This window comes from Alosa pseudoharengus, unplaced genomic scaffold (assembly GCF_046254945.1).
Source record: "Alosa pseudoharengus isolate Yale_2024_CS ecotype anadromous, Long Island Sound unplaced genomic scaffold, YU_APseudo_1.1 YU_APseudo_1.1_scf_7, whole genome shotgun sequence".
Lineage (NCBI taxonomy): Eukaryota > Metazoa > Chordata > Actinopteri > Clupeiformes > Clupeidae > Alosa > Alosa pseudoharengus.
This window is the reverse complement of record NW_027468859.1, coordinates 4,319,621-4,344,620: the sequence shown is the minus strand read 5'-3', so window position 1 is coordinate 4,344,620 and position 25,000 is coordinate 4,319,621. Positions and strand designations below refer to the sequence as shown.

The 25,000-nt window shown below is 44.6% G+C and overlaps 3 protein-coding genes across 3 annotated transcripts in view; all 3 read left to right on the top strand.

The window, feature by feature from the left end:
• The window catches only part of paplnb (papilin b, proteoglycan-like sulfated glycoprotein), a 12,198-nt gene extending 10,976 nt beyond the window's left edge, over nucleotides 1-1,222 (top strand). The window contains exons 13-14 of the mRNA XM_076273177.1: nucleotides 230-305; nucleotides 956-1,222. Of these exons, the coding sequence (XP_076129292.1) occupies nucleotides 230-305; nucleotides 956-1,222 (343 nt within the window). The remainder of the gene's footprint in view (nucleotides 1-229; nucleotides 306-955) is intronic.
• A 1,940-nt stretch (nucleotides 1,223-3,162) lies between these two features.
• On the top strand, nucleotides 3,163-12,474 carry LOC143110289 (microtubule cross-linking factor 3-like). The gene is made up of 6 exons (XM_076273176.1): nucleotides 3,163-3,837; nucleotides 3,948-4,172; nucleotides 6,254-6,412; nucleotides 7,917-7,973; nucleotides 9,631-10,842; nucleotides 12,361-12,474. Exons 1-6 carry the CDS (start codon nucleotides 3,163-3,165, stop codon nucleotides 12,472-12,474), a joined length of 2,442 nt encoding a protein of 813 aa, XP_076129291.1.
• A 2,411-nt stretch (nucleotides 12,475-14,885) lies between these two features.
• LOC143109359 (uncharacterized) lies at nucleotides 14,886-22,276 on the top strand. The gene is made up of 6 exons (XM_076272071.1): nucleotides 14,886-15,109; nucleotides 15,806-16,162; nucleotides 17,375-17,689; nucleotides 17,818-17,852; nucleotides 20,115-20,880; nucleotides 21,078-22,276. Exons 2-6 carry the CDS (start codon nucleotides 16,049-16,051, stop codon nucleotides 21,306-21,308), a joined length of 1,461 nt encoding a protein of 486 aa, XP_076128186.1. The 5' UTR covers nucleotides 14,886-15,109; nucleotides 15,806-16,048; the 3' UTR covers nucleotides 21,309-22,276.
• The last annotated feature ends 2,724 nt before the right edge of the window (nucleotides 22,277-25,000 follow it).

Below are 25,000 nucleotides of genomic sequence, written 5' to 3'. Positions count from 1 at the left end.
TCTATCCATATACTAACTAATCAATCAATCTATCTATCTATCTATCTATCTACAGTACCTATCTATCTATCTATCCATCCATTCATCTATCTATCTAATCAATGCTATTGTTACTTATGTTTATATATGTTCATGTTATGCTTATGTTACAAATACGTGTATGTTCATGTGTTTATGTGACATACACAGTGTATGTTTATGTGTGTATGTGTATCTGTGTGTGATGCAGGTTTGGCTGTTGTCTGGACGGGGTGACTGCAGCTCAGGGCTTTGGCTATGCAGGGTGTCCTGACTACCAGCCGCCGGTACAGTAGCACTCCTCCACACCATTGTGTCCTTTGGTCCTTCTCTCTGGGCTGCATCCTACTCTACCGACTACTTCTCTTATTTATACAATTGCGACTTACACCACAGGAAACATACTCTAGTACAGGGGTTTACATCTGATTGTGAACCAGGGACCAACATTCTGACTAATTATGTAACCTCAAGACCACCACTGAACAAAAATACTCATTCCCACATTGCAACTACATTACTGAATCCATGGTCAGGGAACATCAGCAAAGTCCTCACGGACCACTGATTGAAAACCCCTGCTCTAGTATATGGCCTGAACAACGTCTATGTATACAACCTGACCTCTATGACCTTGTTGATCTTGCCAGCGTTGCTTTGCTTTATCAATCAAGCCACAGGGAGATATTACAGTAACTCGATCAAGCAATCCACCCATCCTCTCACTCACTCACTCACTCACTCACTCAGTCACTAATTTAGTCATTCAGTCACTCATTCATTCATTCTGTATCCTTATCCTTCCACTCTGCCATCCATTCATCCCATGTTTGTGTCTGTCCATCCTACATTCATTCTCCAATCTCCATGTGCCCCAGGCATCCATGTGTGTGTATTCATATTTATACTGCCCCCCCAGATGGCACCCCCAGCTGAGGGTGACGTGTGCACCTTGCCCCGTGAGGTGGGCCCTTGCTTCAACTGGATCTCCCGCTTCCACTTCGACTACTCCCAGAGGACCTGCACCCACTTCTGGTTTGGTGGTTGCCAAGGCAACGGCAACAACTTCCTGTCCATGGAGGCGTGTCAGAGGCAGTGCGGGGGCATGGCCCCGCCCCCTCCTCCCCCAGCTGCGGGTCCCGCACGGAGACCTGTCATCAGAGTGAGGCCCGCCAGACGCAGACCATACCACGCCAGCAAATGAGAATGGGAGATTTCAAATCGCTCCAGCCAATAGGAGGAGTGCGATCGCTGAGCTCCAACCAATGAGGGGGCAGAAAAGCATTTATGTACAACAGAGAGCACTTATGTACACAGAGATGTAACATAAGACACTCATACACTTACATATACACATACCCATACATTTATATACACATACATACACACACACACACACACACACATCTCAACAATTCCAAAGTTTGCCAGTGGTCAACCTTAACACATTCACCTCAAGGCTTTCTGTTAGTTAGGCAAGACCCCCTGGACAACATGTTTTACTAAATTTCTCTCCCACATGAATACAGGTTTGAAAATCAGGACTCTCATAGAACACTTTGCCATCAATAAAGCAGTCTGTTAGCCTGTAAAAGAAGATTATCTTATCATATTGTGATATGAAATCAATAAACATCTGTTGTTTTCCAAAAATCCTTATTGCATCAGAAATTTGATTGTCCGTGTATATCATACTTTATGTTGTTTGTTTGTTTGTTTGACGTTGACGTCATTATACAAGAAAGTCTGAGGACTTATTGCTGGAGGGATCCAAAAGTCTTTAGCATACTCTAGTGTTAACTTGAAGTACTGTTGTTAGCCAACCTGTAGTCATACAGTACACCATTTCATATGTTCTTTATTCTTAAAACATAATAAACTGCTACATTTATGTAGGGAATGTTAGCCTGGATTAAAGAGACGTTATTCACAGTATTCTTTCAAGCTTAAATGACATGTAAGCCTACATTACCAAGTTCAGGAGGATCCACTGGTTGTACAATACAATAAACTACCTTTGTGGTACACAATGAGATATTATGGTGTTGTGAGTGAATATTTTATTGCCTTTCGTTATTTGGTTGTTGGATGTAAGAACGACATCGGTTAAGGAATACTGGCAGAAACGCACGAGTAAACGTTTTGCACAGGCATTTGTTGAGCTGGTGCGGTTTTTCCTTGCGTCCTGTCTGCTGCAACACAAGAACATTGCTTTCGACGTGAATGAGCGGATTGTTTACTTCCTGGATGGCTGTGACATCATCTCATGAATATTTGACATAGTCTGTTACTTTAGAACGACTGTGGCGCCTGGTACAGCTCTTATCTAGCTTCACAGAACCTCCACTGGTGTATCGGGTAAGAATAGGTCTATATTTGTATTAGCCTATATAGGTGATTGCAATGTGTTATTTGCATAGGCCAAAGAGTTTCCAAAATTAAATGTTCAGACTATTAAAAAGTTCTGTAACATGAGCATGCTATAACTGCACTAATGTCCCACCTTCACTTTCAAATGTGTGTAAGTAACTCTGTTTGGATAATCTGAACATTGTGATAGGATGCAGGTTAAGAAAATAGTTTGTCTCGTTTAGTTTAAGTAGGTTTAAGCCGTGTGTGTGTGTGTGTGTGTGTGTGTGGGGGGGGGTTGCAGTCTGGATTAAAGACATTTTTGTAAAGGTTTTTAGTCGAAGGCTGCCACTGACATAATGCCTTTGATGTTGACATAGCCTATACCTGAGCCTCTGCTTCCAATGCATCTCACAACATTTCGAAACCAAATTCCGCCGGTTAGAAGGGGATCGCGAGACTTGGGCCATGTTTTTTTGGGGGTCGCCAGACAAAAAGTTTAAGAACCACTGGTTTAAGGGATGTCAGGGTATTATGATGGGTATTAGACCCTCGTTACGTTACGTTAAACCTGACACTGTTCTGAAGAACAGGAGCACGTAGGCAATAAAATAAATGAAAATAAGGACATCTATCTGGAACGTCGATGTCGTAGGATAACCAAAACATGCCCACAGCCATACAACTTGCATGCACTTTATGAAACTAAACCTAAAGACCCCTTTTGTCGCTTATCAGGTCCCTCTGTCAGACAGCGACAGAAGCCAGCAAAGCATGAACACTGAACGTGACGTGATGAATACGGCCACTGGTGGCGCTGCGGATCTCTCACCGATCGGGAGCCAGGCGGGGACACGACATCTGCTCGCCTCATCCTCACTGACTCGCCGGGGAGACGGTGCCGATAAAACCGCTGCCAGACCGAAAAGCTATCGCCCTGCAAGCTTTGCAGCCAAACTCGGAGCGAAAAATCACAGAGTGTCCGTGCCTCTCAGTACGGTACATCGCGGAAAGGCGGAAGCCAATCCGGCAGCTGTTCAGCCGGATGGTGCTGAAACGAACGCGGCTGAACCTCCCAGGGCCGGGTCGGTGTCTGAAACCGAGAAGAGAATCCACCATCCTCCGGATTCTCGCCGATACCTTCGCCTGCCCTGTCTTAGAGGCTCCGAGAGGAACCGGGAACCAGACGGATCGAGCCGGGTCTTGAGGGGAAGAGGGGCGAGGGACGACGAGGAAGAAGAGGAGGCCACAGCGGGCTGTAGTGCAAGTCCGTGTGGGGGAAACGCCGGAGTGTGTGGCCAGACCGAACTCCTGTACTTAAGCAAAATACTCAAGAGACGCAGAAAAATGCAAACGAACTCATCACCGGAACCGGCCGCGGAGGACTCAAACGCCGAACCCGGAACTGAGCAGGAGAGGGCCCTTCGTGATGAGATCGAGAGACTGGAGGATGAAAATGAGGATCTTAAGGTATGAGGAAATCCCATCGTTGTTTTAATATTACGACTGCCTGCTTTCGTGATGGTCAAATGCCTGCATTTCTGCGTTTGTGGTTGTGATATGTTTGTTTGTGGTTACAGTGTGAGATCGATGAGATGCGGGCGGAAATGGATGAAATGCGCGATACGTTCTACGAGGAGGACACACACCAGCTGCAGGAAATGCGGAGAGAGCTCGAGAGAGCGAACAAGAGCTGCCGAATCCTCCAATACCGCCTTCGAAAGGCCGAAAGGAAACGGGCACGATTTGCACAGAGTGGGGAGGTGGACGATGAAGTGCTTCGGAACCTTGAGCAGGAACTTAAGGTTTGCCTCTAGCCAATCAGTGTGTCTGTATGTAGAGATGGATGGGTGTGCGACTGTGCGTTTGTGTGTGCGCGCACAGAGGCGCGTGCGCGCGACTGTGTTTACTGTGGGGTGTGGGAGTGCCTCCTCTTTTGTGTTTTAGCAGCAAGAGATCTTGTCTCGTTCATGACTGCACATTATTTGACATGTATGCATGTGTGTGTGTGTGTGTGTGTGTGTGTGTGTGTGTGTGCGTGCCCGTGTGTTAGGTGTGTTTAAGAGATAGATAGAGAGAATGTGCCTATGTGAGTGAGTGTGTGTGAGAGAGAGATGAGAGATCAGTTGAAATGTCAGCCTGCTATTGGGAGTGACCCGGTACAACCTGAGATCATAGGAGGAGGCTGTGGCTGTGATGAGCAACAACAGCCATATCTGGACTTAATCAGGGGTTCCTGTGTAGGATCTGCTATAATAGAACCCTACACAGCCCCTAGAGCGGGCTTTTTATGTCACAACCGAAGATAAAAGAACTTAACCCCTGGACGCAACCGAGTGTGAGGGAAATTATTAAAACAAGCCTTTCTCCCACATTTTTCATGTAAAGCAAGTGCCAGTGTGTGTATGTGTGTGTGTGTGTGTGTGTGTGTGAGAGAGAGAGAGTATAGTGTCTGTCTGTCTGTCAGTGTGTGTGTGTGTGTGTGTGTGTGTGTGTGTGTGTGAGAGAGAGAGAGAGTATAGTGTCTGTCTGTCTGTCTGTCTGTCTGCCTGTCTGTCAGTGTGTGTGTGTGTGTGTGTGTGTGTGTGTGTGTGTGTGTGAGAGAGAGAGAGTATAGTGTCTGTCTGTCTGTCTGCCTGTCTGTCAGTGTGTGTGTGTGTGTGTGTGTGTGTGAGTGTGTGTGTGTGTGTGTGTGTGTGTGTGTGTGTGTGTGAGTGTGTGTGTGTGTGTGTGTGTGTGTGTGTGAGTGTGTGTGTGTGTGTGTGTGTGTGTGTGTGTGTGTGTGTGTGTGTGAGTGTGTGTGTGTGTGTGTGTGTGTGTGTGTGTGTGTGAGAGAATCTCTACCGACGTGTCTCCTCAAGTCATTTGTATTCATCTCCTCGTTTGTCTCTCATTTACACCGTCTCTCTTCTAGGAGCCTCATCATGTCTAAAATATACTTGTAGGTGTAAAAAAAACCAAGTGCAGACTCTCAGTGGTGTAAATAATTAAAAAACCTTTTACATACTGAGCTAACGACACCATCGTGTCAGCTTGCATCTTCTTCAGGGTGTGGAGGATAACACTTTGTGGTCTTTGTGGGTGACAGGTGGCAAAGCAGATGTCTGTGTAGTGCAGTACATCTGGTAGAAAACATGTAGTATGCACAGTAGCTAGTAGTTACGGTATAATCTACGTAAGGCATAATCTATAGAACGCCGGTCATTATTGGGAAAATAAGTCCCGATAGGGCAAACCGGGTCTGGTTCGCCCTGTCGGGACTTATTTTCCCAATAATGACCGGCGTTCTATACATTATCCCTTACTTATATAAGATAGTATACCTTCTAAAACAGTATATTGTTTTTATGTGACAGATGGAAATTGAGGTATCCATAAGGTATATTTAGTAGATAGAGTAGTAAAGTATTGGAAAGCATAGTATAGCTAGTAGATACTTTTACATGTGATCACAGTATTGTGATGTATATATTTGAAGAGTTTGGTTCTAAAACGCTATATCCTCCATTTTAATGATTTTCCATAAATGATTTTTTTTTTACATTTGGTTTTCCAAGTAATTTCAGTTGAACTGTTATTGGGTATTGTTATTTGATTTATCTTTACTCAATCAAAATAACACAACTGCAATTTCATTGATATTACCTGAAATACACAATTAAGTCACATGACTTTTTAGGAAACATTTTAGAAACAAACTCTTCATTTTAAAAACAGAGTGTATTGTTTTTATGTGGCAGATGTAAAAGGAGGTGTCCTTGAGGTATATCCAATTGATAATAGAGTATAGTGTAGTGTAGTGTAGTATAGTATACCTAGAAGATCATTTTTATACATGTACACAGTATATCTTGAAGAAGAAGAAGTAAAATGCTCGGTGTGCCAGGTGGCGAAGGACGTGTCTGTGCGTCTGCATCACGAGCTGGAGAAGGTGGAGGAGAAGCGCACTAAGACGGAGGAGGAGAACGACACCCTGCGAGAGAAACTCATCGCGCTGGAGGTGACCAAACAGGCCCTGCAGAGCGAGGTGGAGAAGCACAAAGTGGTGAGACACTTTATACTTTATTTATGGGACAAAAATATAGTGACAGTGCAGATCCTCCGTTCTAGCAAAAGGGTCACAATGTTTTAGCTCAACAATTACTCACCTCCCTTGTCTGCTCCCGAAGTCCGAACCACTTTGCTTGTTTCCCATTGTCCAAGCCAGGACTGTGCAAAGCATATTAGATTTATATTGTGCTTTTCAAGGCGCTCAAAGCACTTCACAGTTAAGGGCGATACCTCACTAACCACCACCAATTTGTAGCACCACCAGGGTGATGCACGGCAGCCATTATGCGCCAGAACACTCACCACACACCAGCCTGAGGTGGGGCATGATTGAATGAATGAGCCAGTTACACTAGGGGATGATTAGTGGGCCAGATTGAATGAGCCATGTCAAGAATTTAGCCAAGACACCAGGAACCCCCTACTCTCTGCGATAAGTACCATGGGATCTTTAATGACCACAGTGAGTCAGGACCTCGGTTTAACGTCTCATCCGAAGGACGGCATCTCCTGCAGTACAGTGTGCACTGGGATCGATGTTTTGGCCAGAGGGAAGAGTGCTACTGCCACCTACTAGACACCCACCAACACCTCTTCCAGCAGCAACTTAGTTTTCTAAGGAGGTCTCCCATTCAAGTACTAACCAAGCCCACACCTGCTTAGCTTCAGTAATTCAGCCACAGGGTATCCGTTGGTCTGTTTGCTGGCCATCACCAATCTAATGTGAGATATATTGTTAACAACTTAATGTTAACATTATGTTACGTTGGACATGTAATATTTTTATTAACAAAAATATTGCCATTAAAAAAATACTGAATTAGCTCACTGCTATTTCCTGGTCATGTCAGGCCAGGAGATAGGATGGTGATGATGAGGATGATGATGATGATGATGATGATGATGATGAAGAGGATGAAGTCAGACAAGTCGTAAGGTTCTCTCATCCCAGCTCCATTTGCAGGATCAGAGAAAATACAGAAATTGGGACAAAATGCAAAAACACTACCATTTATCCAGACATTACAGCAATAAAAACAGTATTCAAATCCCTTCAGTGCACATTTGATCTTGACTGGAGCTCCATATTTAGCTCTGGCACAGCGGGAAGGAGACTGCTGGTGTCAGTGGAAGGACAATCATTTCTGTCTCATGGATGAGTCAGTCATATTATAACGATGAAATTAATCCGGTTCTGTATCGCTGAGATAATTCCTAGCTCAGTCATAAGGGTACTATCAAGACAGATGTGTTTTACTGTGACTGTGCATTTTATAACCATTAGCCTGGAGATTAGACTATGAATATTGAAATGATTTTTCTTATTCTTAAACTAACAAATAACCTTACTATACAGGTATAAACAAGTTATGCTTTTAGTTTTGTCTTTCATAAAGAATGTATGGTGATCATAACTTTCGTAGTGATCGTAACTTTCCACTGTCTTCAGATGGAAGAACAGTCTCTGATAAACTGGTGAAATGTTTTCTTTGCCTCAGCCACAGAAGAGAAGAGGCAGTAAAGAGAAGTCTGAGAGGAGAACCACACCCACCGAGGTACTTATATCGTTCTCACCTGTTCAGGTGTGCAGAACCACACCCACTGAGGTACTTATATCGTTCTCACCTGTTCAGGTGTGCAGAACCACACCCACCGAGGTACTTATATCGTTCTTACCTGTTCAGGTGTGCAGAACCACACCCACTGAGGTACTTATATCGTTCTCATCTGCTCAGGTATGCAGTAGGCCTGCATGTACTATTTTACTGTACATTAGGAACACATACATTAGGTTGATATTTAAGTAACTGCAATGAGCAAAGGAAGCATTTACACAGATAATGTTAAGGTTCTGTTCTCATCACTACTGAGGTCCTCATTATTCTCTTGTAAGGCTACATAGCACTTTTCATAATGTAGTTGTGCATTCTGGCGTATTGTTGCCCACAGTGCACACCAACAAACAAACAAACAAACAAACAAACTCCTACTGCAGACGCATGCCATTGTGATTTGAGGTTATTAGCTTAGTGCTGTTTTCATGATCCCTTATCCAAAGAGGTTTACCGTAAAGCCTGTCTTAATCACCCACGTCTGATTATCCTTAATGGATTATTATTATGATGGATGGCCAGCTTGTTGAGTTTTATTAGCTCTATGGTGCTGAGTTAAGCCACTAGGTGGGAGTATTGTGTAGCACAGTTGAGATGCCTTTACCTAACAGGTTTGTTGACTCCTATCATAATGGTGGTGTTGTGGCTATTACACCTAAATGTTCTGTCTAAAAAATAAAGACTTGTATAGTTTGTGCAGATATTAGAAATAATAGTTACTACTGTTGTACGCAGTGCAATGACCTTTGTCATCTGTATTGTCGCTGGCATTGCAGTTCATTAAGGAGAAAAGGATTCTGATTGCTAGAAGTGGCTGGTTTGGTCTCATGATGCTGTTACGCTGTATGCATGTTTCTGGTTGTGGCTGTGATGTTGATGTCTAGTTGTTGGATAGACAGACAGACAGATAGATAGATAGATAGATAGATAGATAGATAGATAGATTACTTTATTCATCCCCAATTATGGTGTTAGAGCTTAGTAGCCTACAATACGTCGAGCTGTTGCAAATGCAAGAGACGTCCTGTAGACTACTGTTGATGAAATATACCCTTGTTTACTAGCCACTCGGGGTACCGGCTACCGGTATTACATGTCCCCCATGCACAACGTTTGATCATGGTTATCCATCGGGGTTTTTTGAGGAAATAAACTCCATAAATAAACATTAATTTGTCATTTTATGCCTGCTCCCTGTTGTTTCCTATGGAGTTGTTCGAGCTGAGTCTGTTGAGGCTGGACTGTCATTGGCTCATCTGCGTTCTAAGGGGGGCGCTTAGCGACAGGTCAATTAATAATATAAAACATATCACACATATACATACAAGTTAAAAAATACAGTACAATATTGTATTGAATTTACATTCAATATTTTACAATATTGAATACAATACAATATTGTAAAAAATACAATACAATAAATACAATTGGACATAGTCTCATAGATAGACAAAAGACAAAATTGAAATGTAATTATGTTGACATGAATCCAAATGGAACATGAGGAGGTTACATCACCTTCCTCCATCACCTCCCAGAAATGTGTCAGCTATGCAGTGCCATGCTGTTTGTTTATTGTGCTTGTTTGTGCCGTTGTCAGGACGACGACAGCGACGACCTGCGCTGCCAGCTGGCCTTCCTGAACGAGGAAGGGGAGCTGCTGAGGAAGAGGATGGTGGGCGTGGAGAAGGAGCGCGAGGCGGCCGAGCAGCAGCTGCACCAGTACCGCACGCTCTACGGCGAGCTGCCCCCCAGCCACCCGCCGCACACCCCGCTCCACCCCAAGGGCGAGGCCGCCGGACCGCCCAGCACCCGCGAGGCCGAGCTCAAGCTCCGCCTGCGCCTGGTGGAGGAGGAGGCCGACGCGCTGAGCAGGAAGATCGTGGAGCTGGAGGTGGAGAACCGCGGCCTGCGGGCCGAGCTCAGCGACCTCCGGGGTGACGAGGCGTCGGGAGGGGGAGGGGGAGGGGGCGCGGGCCGGCCGCAGGGGCCGGGGCTGTCCGAGCTCCGGGAGCAGCTGCTGCTGCTGGAGGAGGAGGCGGAGCTGCTGCGGCGGAACCTGTCGGAGGCCGAGGAGCGCAACGAGCGGATGACCGCCGAGCTGCAGACGCTGCGCTGCAGGGACGCGGGCGGCCTGGGGGGGCCCGGCAGCGGCGCGGAGTCGGTCCAGGAAGAGCTGCGCGCGGCCCGCCGTCAGGTCAACGCTCTGGCCGGCAAGGTCCTGCAGCTGCAGACGGAGAAGCGGCGGCTCATGAGCGACCCGCTGCTGGCGGCCTCGACCTCTGACCTCTCGGTGAGCTCGCGCGACAGTCCCACGCCCGGCGAGGTCGAGGCGCACCCGTCCTCACGCCAGAGGGAGGGACCCGTGGGCGGCGAGAGCGACCCAGACGAGGTGTTGATGACCGGGGGCTCTTCCTGGTCCCAGTTTCTCATTGATTCCCGGCCATCCTCCTCCCTGGGTCGTAGCGGCGGTGTCCGGCAGCCCCTGATTGGCTGCCAACAGATGGTGGACATCCGCCAGGAGGCCGAGCGATTGGGCGGCACCATCGAGCGGCTCATCAGCGACACCAGCTCCATCATCACCGACGCCCACACCGGCGCGTCCTCCTCCTCCTCCTCCTCCTCCTCGTCCGTCGTGAACGGCAGTCTGATGGCGCAGGACGAGCTGCCAGTGGAGGCGGGCAGTGGGCGGGAGCAGGAGCTGCTGCAGCGAATCAACGGCCAGATGAAGGGCTTCCGGAGAGATCTGCAGGGTTTCATCAAACGCCTGGAGCCGCCCAGGGGACAGGGCCGCGACCCCGAGGAAACGTCTGTGAGTGTGTGTACGCGTCTATCTATGTGCTAACCGCACGCGTGTCTGTGTGTGTGTGTGTGTCGTAGGGTGTACGTGTCATTGTGTGCATGTGTAAGCATGAGTATATTAAATGTCTGTGAGTGTCCATACACTATTATCTATGTGCTGACCGTGTGTGTGTGTGTGTGTGTGTGTGTGTGTGTTTAGTAGGGTGTACAGTACGTGTCATTGCATGCTTGTGTGAACCCACCTGTCTATGTGAGTATGTTTTTGTGTGTTTAGTTGAATGTCATTGTGCATGTGTAAGTATGAGTGTATTACTATAAACTGGTAAGTATGTACGCATCTACCTATTTGTCTTGTGTGTGTGTGTGTGTGTGTGTGTGTGTGTGTGTGTGTGTGTGTGATGTGTGATGTGTGTATGTGTGTGGGTAAGTAGGGTATACATTGTGTGCATGTGTAAGCATGAGTGTATTAAATGTTTGTTGTGTGTGCGCGCGTCTATTTATGTGCTACGTCTGTGTGCATATGTTCTGTGTGTGTGTGTGTTAATACATCTATCTGTGTGTGTGTGTGTGTGTGTGTGTGTGTGTGTGTGTGTGTGTGTGTGTGTGTGTGTGTATCAATGTGTTTGCTGGGGTGTACTTGTGTTCTGTGTTCTGACTGTACCTGATTTTGCAGTTGCATTTGCAGGATGATGTGTGGAGTATCCTATATCAACTTGTCAATGTGTGTTTGTGTGCATGTGTAGGCATGTAAGTGTTTTTGTTTGTGTTTAAATGTGTATGTGTGTGTGTGCAAAGCATTCTGTATTTGATCAGACCTGTCTAAACCCGTAACATACTTCCATCAATGTTTGGATCAGTAACTTTCCGCCAGTGTTAAGATTCAGATAAAATCATTAACTTATTGAGTGCCAAAAACTTAATATTACGTTTTTCCTTCCCATGCGTTGAGTGCCAAAAACGTTTTTTGGCTTTTTTTTTTAAAAAGTGTAGAAATACACGGTTTGCACCCACTGAGAGCTTAAAGTCTCACCTTTCAAACGAGCCATTGTATGTGTTCATAGCTATAACACAGAATATGCTGTGGCTGTACAAAAATCATCAACAATGGTCTAGATTGCTGGCACTCTAGGACAAAGCTTCCGAAAACAGCTTGGCATTCAATGAGTTAATGTGTGTGTGTGTGTGTGTGTGTGTGTGTGTGTGTGTGTGTGTGTGTGTGTGTGTGTGTGTGTGTGTGTGTGTGTGAGAGAGAGTGAGTGAGAACCTGTTTGAAAATCGCAGACCTGTCACTTTGCCTCACTGATACCTTCTCCTCTGCCTCTCTCTCTCTCTCTCTCTCTCTCTCTCTCTCTCTCTCTCCCTCTCTCTCTCTCTCCCTCTCTCTCTCTCACTCTCTCTCTCTCTCTCCCTCTCTCTCTCTCTCTCACTCTCTCTCTCTCCCTCTCTCTCTCACTCTCTCTCTCTCTCTCCCTCTCTCACTCTCTCTCTCTCTCTCTCCGTTTGTGTTGTTTCTTCTTCTTTCTTTCAGCAGATGTTTCAGCCCATCATTTTGCTCATCCTGATGCTAGTTCTCTTCTCATCCCTCTCTTATGCCACAATCTTCAAACTCGTCTTCCTCTTCACCCTCTTCTTCGTTCTCTAGTCTCAGAGAGCTCACTCTCTTTATTATTTGGCATTGCTATACATTTCATTCATCCATGTTATTGTTGTTGTTATTTTGTTTTGTTTTAAAACTGTCATGGTCACACAAGTACAGAAGACCCATCCCCAGGCTTTACTCATGCATCCCAGTTCCAGACTACATTTCCCAGAATTCAAGCTGGCCAGTGAGCTCTGTCCATACCCCCAGTCTGTTTTGACAGTAAAAGGTGAGTATCTAGACACTTCACTGGCATACACTGACACCTGTGACTCACCAACACTCCTCAGGAGGGTCTTAGTAACACCTCTGACAAGAATGTTAGGTTGATGATAAAAAAGGCAACTTTTTGAACAATGTTGCTGGACAATGGTCCTGGGATTTTTGTTCTGCCATGTTTCCATTGAGTAACATTTTTTGTGAACTTCAGAAATCATCAGTAGGCAATGACCATCAAATCAGAACACATGGAAACTAGTTATGTGGTTGGCCAGCAACATGGCTCAAAACATTTCTTATGTATCATCACCTTTGGGCTGCTGTTTAAGCAATGAGAAGGCTAATACTGTGTGTGTGTGTGTGTGTGTTTGTGTGTGTGTGTCGTGTGTGTGTGAGAGAGAGAGAGAGAGAGAGAGAGAGAGAGAGTGAGTGAGTGAGTGAGAGAGAGAGAGAGAAAGAGAGAGAAAGAGAGAGAGACTATGTGCTTGTGTGACTGAGTGTGTGTGTATGTTACTCAGTGTGTGTGTGTGTGTGTGTGTGTGTGTGTTTGTGTGCACATGTGACTGTGTGTGTGTGTGTGTGTGTGTGATGATACAGATACTAATCTGCACCGTCGGGTTCCTAACCTTTGGTATGTGGGGACAGGTGGCTCTATGCTCTGGCCTCGTTGGGTGACACGTGAAGGCTCCTCTCCTTCACCCTGCTGGCCCCCACACAGCTGGTGCTGCTGACGGACACTCAGTGACTAGTGACTGCAGTGTGATTATGGAGAGACAACATATTACATGTACTCATATTTAACACATATTACAGAATACACACGTTTATTATACAACATAAGTCATGTTACTGTACATATTCATGTACTTTAAGCCATGTTTGCTGGAAATTCAACACTGACCAGATCCATGGTCATGTTCATGTATGCAAGTCATGTTTGAAGCTCATACAAGTCATAGCCTGTCTTAAGGAAGTGATCACAGACAGTATTCATGTACTGCAGTAGCTTCTTGCACAAGCTACAGTACTTCAGGAATTGTGGTAGCCTAGCCTGGCTTTGCCTGTCTATTGGTTGAAGTAAAAGATATTAAGATAATTTAAGCAAACGGATGTCTGGTTCTACCTGGCGTGTGGCAACCTCATCAGGTCTTAAAGGTCCTCTCTGATGATCACAGCAGCTATCCATTAGTGGGATACTGTCACTGGTGACATGGTGCACTGTAGGTATTGTGCTTGTGCAAACATGAATTCCAGTCTCTTTAAATCACCTAGGCCCCTACTGTGGTTATGAAGGAAATATTTTCGTTTGCCTAGGTGTTGTCCCTAGGATTTGACTTAGATAAGACAAGCCTGCCTTACATATAAGTTACATATTGCAACCCCCGCCTCCCACCACCCACATCCCCGTCCCCTGGTGATTCATGAACGAGAGGGCTCCAATTGCATTAGCTTTGAAATTCACGATTTTCACGGTGACGTAGGGCGGTTTTTGGGATGCAGATGGAGGCTGCTTGAACATCCTTGTTTTTCTCACTGGCCCTGTCCTCAGCGCAGTTGGTCAGTTATTTGGGTCACTGGTCGCGAGAGTCAAATGACGCACGGGAACATTGCGCAATGATGACAAGTGTCAAAATAAATAAACGCCATGGCTGGCAATAGAAATAACCCATTAACATTTGAAGACAGCTCGCCAGTTTGACATGCGTGCATTCTCTGGAAAGCCTCCGAAATAATAATAAAAAAAAATTATGCACGCGTCCTGAGGTGCGAAGGTCCTGCTAGTAAAGGGCTCGCCGTAAGCCAAGAACGAGTAGGCAGGCAGAGGTCACTAGATAAAAATCTGCCACGCTCCCAAAGAGGAATAGCAACAACGGAGCAGTAGCTTCACCCAAATGTACGGCGGCGCAATATCGAGCCGAAAATAGCCTCATAAACACTTTGTCTGATAGTAATTATAACCTGGCGAGGGAGTGACGACAGCCTGGCCCATTCAGCGCAAATGCCAGAATAAATCTGACATTATGACACTCGATCCTGGCTCCGGTGCCGCGCGGGGTAAGCTCCGGTGGGCCCCTTGGACCCCGAAGTTGTTTACCCAGAAAAAGAGGCACCTGCCATAGGGGGCGTTACCCGGGCTACTTAAAAGTCGTATTCTCTCGAGCCTACGTCACATAACGAACAGCGAGAGCGGGAGAGAAGGGGACGCCAGTCGGACTGAATTCGCACTCAGAGAGTCTCGTGCTGTCCTAAAGGATAGCCAAAGGACAAGGCAGCGCGCAAAGACTTTGACGGAGGCATTTAGTGTATTTGGGGAATACTGTATGTCTTGTTGGAAACACTTTATAACTTGGACTATTTTCCTCACAAAACACTGCTACGAATATCACAGAACTAGTTGAAGCAACACAACGAGACGAGGGTAAGTCTTTTAAAGGGCTGAACTTGAATTAAGCTTTGTGCTGCATCTAAGTGACAAAATCCATGTTGTACTGATGAAGGGCGTTAATGTCAAAGGAAAGCTTATCATACGCATACATATATTATGTCAGTTTGTGGCCATGATAAAGATCCACTCCAAGATTTTAAAATATGTAAACTCGAAACACACTGGGTAATTCCGTCGAGATGGTTCATTTTCATGTAGTGTTTATTTACTTCACTCTGTGGGTGCCAGCACGCGCGCAGAGTTGGAGAAGACCATAGTTACTCGGGGTAAAAATATATTCGCGCTTACATCACGCATAGTGGTACATTCGGGCATTTTCTGGAGGAAAGACAGCCGGGACTCGCGGGTGTCAGGTTCCGTGACGGCAGAAATCCCCCCCTTTACTTAATGCCAGTAATGAATGCGCATGGTATATATCTGGGAAACAGGGGCCACCGTTCCTCCAGGTCACGCTCTCCGTTGACGCATCTTCGAGATGCTGAAATACCTAGTGCATTATGCACGAGAAACCCGACTCAGACGTTTGAGCTGCTTTTGAAAATGTCGGTAAAATTCCCTCTCATATGCATATAGTTCAGTTTCCACTGGTTGGGTAGGAATAGATTGATTGATTTTGTTTTCTGTCATGGTTTTATAGACCTCTAATCTGTCCTATGTGTCCTTCGACAGCGCCAACGGCTTACGACACCAAGACCCCTATAACACACACACAAACACACAGGCACTCACACACATACACACACACTCGCACTCACACACACAAATCTGTAAGCCACACATTACTGAATCCAGCTGAGCTCAAGAGGCATTGAGGAAATAACTGCCTAAACACACACATACATACTGAATTCTTCTCTCAGACACACACACATCCTCCCTCATACACACACAGACACACACACACATACCAGAATGGCTGCCCTGGACCTGCAGCGTGGCGTGTGGGTGGGGGAGAGGCCTGAATTTGACTCAGAGATGCTGGAGTGGGAGGAACAATTGCAGGACATGCAGCGCAAGATAGAAGAGGTGAGAAACACACGGGTGCACACACACACACACACACACACACACATGTGAATCACATGCAGAGATACTCTCACACTAATACACAGATACACACACTCCATGAAACACATGTACACACACAGACACACTCTGGACCCACCTCACTTTACACATCCCCCATTCCTGAGCCACTACTCAAATTTGTTGACAAACGAACCCTTAAGCCCAGTCACAAGCCTTAGCACGTGTACACATATTCACTGTCTCAAATGCACATACAGCTCGGGAAAAAATTAAAGAGACCACTGCACATTTTTCTGATGTCATCCTACGGTTGCTTAGTGACATTCGAATGAGTTGACGGTCATATTTAAAATTAAGAGACCATTGCAAATTTGACCGTCAACTCATTCGAATGTCACTCAGCAACTGTAGGATCACTTCAGAAAAATGTGCAGTGGTCTCTTAATTTTTTTTTCAGAGCTGTATATACAGTACATGCTCACATACAGTATATGTACACACGCACACATATAGAGATTTGCACATACATTTATACACATCCACACTACCTCTCTTGTATGAACACACAACAAACACACACACACATTCACAGGTATCCACATATACATTCAGTATACTTACACTACACCCACAATGATCCTCTCACTCATGCACACATGCGCATTCACACACACACACACACATACACACCCACAGAAATAATGAAAGACAGCCTTTTAGAATCCCATCTCTAATAAAATTGTTATGAGTTGTATGAATCACATTTGGCTAGTCGGACTTCATGTAGCAGGCTCCAGATTGACCTCTGACCCTTGTTAACGAGCCTTTAAGGCATAGTGTGAATACTGGCAGACAGCACATGGACTCTCACTCGCTTGTAAGCCGATACTAACGGACTCATTAAACAGCGGAACGGCCTGGAACGAAGACACACATGCTCACAAAGCACCCGCTCAAGAACAAGACTTGTCCCCCACCCTTGTGAATCAGACAAACAGACACACACACACACACAAAGAGAGAGAGACAGCAGAATTATTGTCACAGATTTTGTGTGCATATGAGGTTGGTGTCTCTCTCCACTCGTGGTCATTTGTTTTGATTCATTCTACACCTTACCCTGAACCATGACGAGCTATCATTTCTGTACACCTTCAATATACCGGTAAGACTTCTGCATGGATGTGAATGTTGTGTTGTGTGTTGCAGCTCTACAATGAGGTGGTTGCTCGCAGAGGAGGAAACGATGGTGCCTCGCCAAATCAGGCCAATGACATCACCCTGCTACCTGTTGCAAACAAGAACTCAAGCCGCTACAATGGCGGTTGCCATAGCCACGGCAATGTGGAGCGCCCAATTGGCATGAACCTGCCCGCTGCCGTTGGCAAAAGCTGTGGCTATCAGCTCAACAATGGCTATGGCGATGGTTACCCTAGCAACCCGGGGATGGATCCCACCCTGGAGATTCTGCAGGGATACCTGGGGCATGGGAAGAACCAACAGGACTTGAGCAATGCCAAAACAGTGAGTCAACTATTTTGGGTGTTGGCTAAGCTGCTTTATCACTTAAACCACAACACTCATTTTTCAATCCCATAACCCAATCCTACAGTATGGCTCAGTTTGTCTATGTGTTGCCTTCTTTTCCACAGAAGCGAAAGAATGGCTATGATCCTGACGCTCAAAGGTAGGATTTCTTTGCCTCATTTCATCCATCTGATGCTCAATCTCTAATAGTTTAGAGTATCAAGACAAAGTAGTAGCATGTGTTTTATGCCCTATTTTGCTGACATCAGTCATGATGATTAAAACCAGTTTCAGAACCAATCTAGCTATTTTTGAATATGAAAAAAAATAAAAAATACCAGGAGGGAAAGGTTGAATTTTTCCATTCAATAACACCGCAGCCAAAATAGCAAAAGGTCTATTTTTATACAGTAAAGAAGTAGTAGGGCTATGCTGAAAATTAATAGTGCAGAAAATCCGACTTGTCTATGTGGTTTCTCTTTTTAGATCTGCCATTACAATTTATAGACTACATGGGTTCAGTAACATTATCCTTATTTTACGTCAGAGTCGGTCATGCTATGTTTGTTCCATGGACCTTACATAAGACATGACATGATTTGCAAGGACACAGTCTCTACTACTAGAACTTTAGCATGTTAAAAGCATACATTTACATTATGTGGAAATTGAAAACGTCATGTAGGCCTACATTCAACGCAGATTCTTGTACTCTAAGACTAAGTGACTGCAATAACTGCGTAATGTCATCTCAGATTATGATTTCACACAACTTGGTTTAATGAATCCAAGGATCACGTTAGTCGTTTTTGAAAACGCACGAAATAATGTCGAATGTAGCACATGTAGCCTATGTTACATATTATATACTTAAGGCGAGACACTACAGGTGAATAGGGTAAAATTTTTAACAAGCAGATATCACTATGAAACTTACCCAGTTGATTACTTACATTAATATGAGAAAAAAATGTATTACAAGTTTTCTGTAATTTAATGTTTACATATGCAAATTAGGCATTATCTAATTAAATATGCGCTAATTTGCATACATTTTAAAACAAGAAACCTGAGCATTGGATACAGCCAGGTTCAAAATTATGTTTTCATTGTGTTCAGATAATAGATGTTGAAAAATTTACAGAGGGATTTATGAATATCTACTTTAGTTATCCTGTAAATCAGAATATAATGTCAATAGCCCTAAAAAATCGATTTTTGCCATGTTTTTAGGCATAAAATGTCATGTAAGTCAGGCTAGGAATAATATATCAACAAACCCCTCTGTAAATATCTTCGAAATATAGTTAGGCATAAGTCTAGAAAGTTTGGTGTATGTAAGTGCTTCTGAAGTGGAGTTTCCTTGCTCAGAGTGGGAGAGGAAACTCGTTTTGAGAAAACAGCCTTGAAAGACAGCCAATGAGATTCCGTTCTCAGCCTAGCCTCGTCTTTGAACTTTCGCGATTGGTTGCTGATACAAAGGAAGTGTCCATATATGGATCACATAGCGTGATACAGGAAAAACAGAGCTTTCCAACGGTACTATACACGATATGTTTTGGGTCACAGTCGCGGGAGTGCATGCAAGGTTAGAATGCTAACTTTTGCTGAATTTAGGATAAATATACAGGCGCGAGTAGACACAATATAATGAAATAAACACCTAAATGTGTAAATCGGACTTTTTTGTTGTAGTAGTGTGATAGAATACATGCTAAGGTAACAGACTAGCTCAAAATCTCGAAATTGACCAGTGCATGAAAAAACGATGTTTTCACCTGCCGTGTCTCGCCTTAACATATTAATTGTTAATAGACTTCGGCCGATTTGAAACCGCTTTGTAATCGAACAGAATTTAATGCCGCGTCCTCTTCTTAAATCAGGCCTACGTCATTGCATTTCCTAACAGAAAAAAACTTTCCATGCGCTTTGGCAACTATATGCGCTTTGTCACTATGGCAACGCAAGTTCAGGCAGTACTCTGTTTTTTGATCGAGGCTAAACACCAAAGTAATGCGGCATTAACCGAAAAAGAAAACACTCGACGCGTTTCAAAAGTTTCTTAATGATCAGTTCGTTTAAACTATATGCAATAATGTGAGCAGGACCGGAGAAAAACATATTGACAATGAGAAAATGGTAATGTCGTTAGGCTACAAATCACGTGAACTAGGCTATGTGTTTCTGGACCTTCGTTCAGTTGACAAGCATATGGTCATTCACAGAAAATACATCTTGAATACAAAATAATCATTAACCAGCCTAGGTCTTTAACAGTAATCTGAATGAACACACAATGTTAGGTTACATTGAGTAGGCTAGGCTACTACATTGTTTTTGTTTTTTTTCTTTATTTTAGCAAATATGTACGATTGAAAACACTGAACTTCCTCATACTCAGTGCACTGTTGCTCTGCTGCAGGGTTGTCTCTGGCTGGCAAGGTGGCAGAAGTGAGGAGTTTGAGAACCGGAGGAACCAATCAGTGCACTATGACAGCCCTCAGGGACTGGACTACTATGACCAGCGCGCGACTCCTGGAGCCCGGCCACCCATGCGCCATGTCGACAACTCCCCCCTGGGCCATGTCCAGCAGCGTTCCTTATCATCAGACAGAAAGTCCGCCCCCCTGGACAGGAAACAGGGCAGCCCATCGGTGCTGCGCAAGTTCGGCGCCATGCTTCAGGAGAACGAGGGGAAGCTGCTGACGGATGCCGGCGTGGTGGCGCCCTCCCCTCCACCGACCGTGACCACCGGCTCCTCTCCCATCAGCCCCCGCCGCTCACATGCACGCACGCCTTCACACTCCCACACGCACGCGCGCTACTCCAACCCCAGCCCCACTCCCCCTCCACACTCCTCGCCCAAACTCACCCCCACCCAGGGGCAGCAGCGAGGGGGGCAGTGGGACGAGAGGAGGGGCCGGGACGTCCCCGGTGGCAGGGTGCCGGTCCAAGGGGGCGACCCGGCCACTGATTACTGGATGGTGGAGCACGTCCTAAACGGACCGAGCGTGGGCCGGCGTCGCAGCCACAGCAGTGGCAGTGGGGGCTGCTACAGCAACGGGGGTTACTACGGAAACGGAACAGGCATTAGCCGAGAGGAGAGCGGTCTGGTGGAGCTACTGAGCACGCTGGACATTCAGCAGCAACAGCAGCGGCCAGCCAGCAGGGTCTCTCACACACCGCCGGCAAGTGCATCCTCACAGTTTTTAGCTGACACACACACCCACACACACACACACACAGACACACACACACACACATGCTCACACACACACACTCACACACACACACACACACAAACTCTCACAAGCACACACACACAACAATAATGGACAAATGTAAATATTTTCTGCAAGCATTAATGAACCACAATGCCCTGCAGGTCAGCCGCGAGTCCTCTCCAGCACCTTCAAGGCGGAGCTTCTCCCGTCCTGCCCGGCCAGCCAATCAGCGCCCACCTTCCAGATGGGCCAGCCAGACAGGCTCCACCCGCCCCAGGCTCTCCAGCCATTCAGGTCCCATGAGCCGTCCCCCAAGTCCCGCCCGCAAAGCCAGGCCAGCCAATCAGAGCTTCAGCTCCTACTCGCTGCACACAGAAACGGTCATCATGTGACAAATCTGTGCAGGGCCATTAGCATTCATAAGTGCTTACACAGACTGGTTTAAACACTTTTGTCAACCTGCCTTATATTCTTGACGTTTTTGAAGTACTAGTCGGAGGACTATCCCCCACCAGAGTCTCTAGGCTCAAAATGACTTCATAAGTGTTTGCAAAGGGATTCCCAAAAGCCTGGATCCTTTTCTGCACATCTGTGGTTTAAATGTGTCTCAGAAGGTACTTAAAGTAAAATGCCACTTCAACCCCTGTGTACATCCTTTATTTCTTTCTGTATGTTTTCTTTTGTACCATGACATTTTATTGTATGTGCTGAGGGCTTCGACTGATGCACTGTCGTTCCTTTAGTTTAGTGTTACACATCTCTGCCAAACTGTACGTGCAGCCTCCATCCGTTCTCCCATACAGACTTCATGTATACCCAACACAAGTAGCAGACACACACACTACATACACACATGCGCGCGCACACACACACATACACACACACACACACACACACACAACAGCAGTGGGCTTTCACAGAAATTCAAGCCTCTCTCGGCCCTTGTGCATGACTGCCCGGTGCCCACGCACAGTGTGTTTGACGTGTATGTAAATGTATTTATTTCTTTATTCATCTTGGCGTGCAGAGTTTGACAAAAAGCCCTAATTCTGAAAGGTGCGGTGCTGTCCTGTGCGCTTTTGTGAAGGCTGTATGCGTATCTGTTGCACTTCAGTGAGATGCATGGGTGTGATGCCAAGCCCTCTCTCTCTCTCTCTCTCTCTCTCTTTCTCTCTCTCTCTCTCTCTCTCTCTCTCTTTCTCTCTCTCACTCATGTGTGAGTGTGTGAAAAATAATGTAAAAAATGACAAAGAAATAAAGCTGTAAACTGTAAGAGTGTAAAGAGTTTTAAAGGTAAATAGGTAAATACCTTTACAAAGTGAGAGTGTAGCCTCTTTAAAGGTAAATAGGTAAATACCTTTACAAAGTGAGAGTGTAGCCTCTTTAAAGGTAAATAGGTAAATACCTTTACAAAGTGAGAGTGTAGCTTTTTAAAGGTAAATAGGTAAATACCTTTACAAAGTGAGAGTGTAGCTTTTTAAAGGTAAATAGGTAAATACCTTTACAAAGTGAGAGTGTAGCTTTTTAAAGGTAAATAGGTAAATACCTTTACAAAGAGGCTTCATGGTGTCTTCATACAGATTTTAATGAAGCACAACATGAAAAAAAAATATTTTTATCTGTATCATATTTAAAAGTGACCATATTGTTGTTATGATTGTAATGTAATGCCTTTTTTCCTCCTCTTGATAATAAATGCTTCAGTGCTTTGACCAACTGAGTCTGATCAAATGAATTTATTCATATCTTGTGTATATGTTAATCATTTTGAATTTAAAGACAAAAGAGTTCTTGTTAAACTACAACTTTTTCAACAGCTGACAACTCATGACACTGACATCTCATGGCTTGTGAATAATTTTTCAGTGTGCAGAAACTACTTAGTGAACCGCCCTGGCTGGTTCGTGAAACAGGAAAGACTGGATCGGAGCTCAAAGACTGATGGGATATGGATGGATGGATAGATAAATTAATAGATAAATAGAGACAAAGATAGATATAGTTAGAGGTTTTTTGTCAATTATTTGCTGTGTGCATGTGATTGACGTATGTGCATGGTAGAAATTCGACTGAATTTGCATTAAATCAGGTTGTTTTAACTAATATGCTGCAAGATGTGGATTTGTCCCTGTTATAGACTAACTTACCATATTAAAAATTCCCAGTTCCCGGAATTTTGCAACCCTATTTACACTAGAACTTTGCATCCTCCCTTAGCTTACATTAACACAAGGACAGTATACGCAAGCCAACATTATTAAGTGCATTTTAAAACCATAATGTATGAAGCAAAACAGAAACAATTGAAAAGATAATAATAGCAATAATAATCTATGATGCCTTGGTAACAGACCACTACATGTGCATATCCATATATGCAATGCACTCACTCCACAGTGGCCAGACTGTGGTCTGCAGTCTTTAGTGATGGTGTTGTCAGGATGCATGCATGCAGGTTATTACCCCGGAGACCCGGGCAGGGGCCAGGTGAGGTGACCAGAGACATTCACTGAACCCTGTAGGAAGATCATCTAGGTCTAGGACATGATAATGGCATGAGAGGTCATGACATGATAGGTCCAATAATAATTTCCCAACTATTATCCGCGGTTTATTGATTTTGCAAAATGTCTTCAGCTATGAGATTAATAATACACGGGGGCAGTTAATATGATATTAATATGGCTTTGTTTCTTTTAACTTGCATAAAATACTGCTCTGCGGCTTATACTGTACACAACGCGGCTAATTCACAGGAAATGACTGTAATACTCCAACGTGGTGAAAATGACCCCTAAGAGACCTTTCTAAGCGCTGTCTCTCCACTACTGTACTGCACCAGGGGCGGCCCACGAGCTATTCGTTTTAGACTTGGCACCGGCCAGTCTGGAAGGGTGCTACTATATTAGTCATAAGCGGGAGATAAAATAATCTTGGAGCCAGTTCAGTCAGTCGGCAGTTCTTCTGGGGATTCCACTGAACTCCTCACAGGAATATGAAATCACTTAAAGTGAAAAATGTTTAATGGTAAAATTGTTCAGTCATAAATTCCCCTATTAAAAGCATGTGTTCTGTAACTTCGCCATTTATATAATGTATGCACTACGACACATATCCTCAAAAGTCTGGCGCCTGACACCCAATCTTAGACGTATGTAGTCTATAACTGTGGGCACCTCATTTGGCTATAGGAATTGCATTATACTGCATGACCCACAGTTCAGATCAAAGCATTCAGTCTGTACTTATCACACTTTTCATCATAGAAGAAAATTCGGCTGGTGTTTTGAGATGCCTCTGCAGTTGAGTTGTTAACCAATGCACAATTGGTGTATCATGTTTTTTAAGTTACTATACTATACTATACTATACTATACCAAACTAAACTATACTATATACTATACTGTACTATACTATACTATACTATACTATACTATACTATACCAAACTAAACTATACTATATACTATACTATACTATACTATACTATACTATACTATACTATACTATACTACTATACATTGGTGCATTTTCTCTTTTTTTTCTCTCTCCTTTAACTTAGCATGGGCACTTAATCACATGACATGCCAGCGCATATTACTAACAGAGTGTAAGGAGGCCTGATGAAGTGGGAAGTGTTCAGTGAAACATTCCACAGGCCGCCTGCTTTGGGTTGGAATTCAGCAGAGAACTCTTAATGTGACAAATGGAACCAGGTGGCACTTGAGGACGACATTATGACGCACATAGTACATACACACACACACACACACACACACACACACACAGCACACACACACACACACACACACTAACACACACACACAAACACACACACACACACCAGGGTTTGCAGGATATGTGCAAGATTAATGTCATCCTTTTAGGAGCAAGCAGAATATCCTCCTAGAAAGCAAACTATATCAAGTTTTGTAGTCAAGTTCCGATTGCTAAAGGTTGGTAGTGTAATGTTCATCAACGTTTTGTTATAGAAACAGCAGACTCCACAATAATTAAATAGTAACTAAGCAGTGTTTAGTGGAGAAAAGGAACAGGTAGATGATTGAATTTAATTGAATTTTAGT

What these genes read in the sequence shown, in the direction of transcription:
- LOC143110289 (XM_076273176.1), top strand. Translation starts at nt 3,163, where the DNA reads ATGAATACGGCCACTGGTGGCGCTGCGGATCTCTCACCGATCGGGAGC. An exon ending in GGAGAACCACACCCACCGAG is followed by an intron (nt 7,974 to 9,630) that starts GTACTTATATCG and finishes TGCCGTTGTCAG; the next exon opens with GACGACGACAGCGACGACCT. An exon ending in GCGACCCCGAGGAAACGTCT is followed by an intron (nt 10,843 to 12,360) that starts GTGAGTGTGTGT and finishes TCTTTCTTTCAG; the next exon opens with CAGATGTTTCAGCCCATCAT.
- LOC143109359 (XM_076272071.1), top strand. Translation starts at nt 16,049, where the DNA reads ATGGCTGCCCTGGACCTGCAGCGTGGCGTGTGGGTGGGGGAGAGGCCT. An exon ending in TGCAGCGCAAGATAGAAGAG is followed by an intron (nt 16,163 to 17,374) that starts GTGAGAAACACA and finishes TGTGTGTTGCAG; the next exon opens with CTCTACAATGAGGTGGTTGC. An exon ending in GGGTCTCTCACACACCGCCG is followed by an intron (nt 20,881 to 21,077) that starts GCAAGTGCATCC and finishes AATGCCCTGCAG; the next exon opens with GTCAGCCGCGAGTCCTCTCC.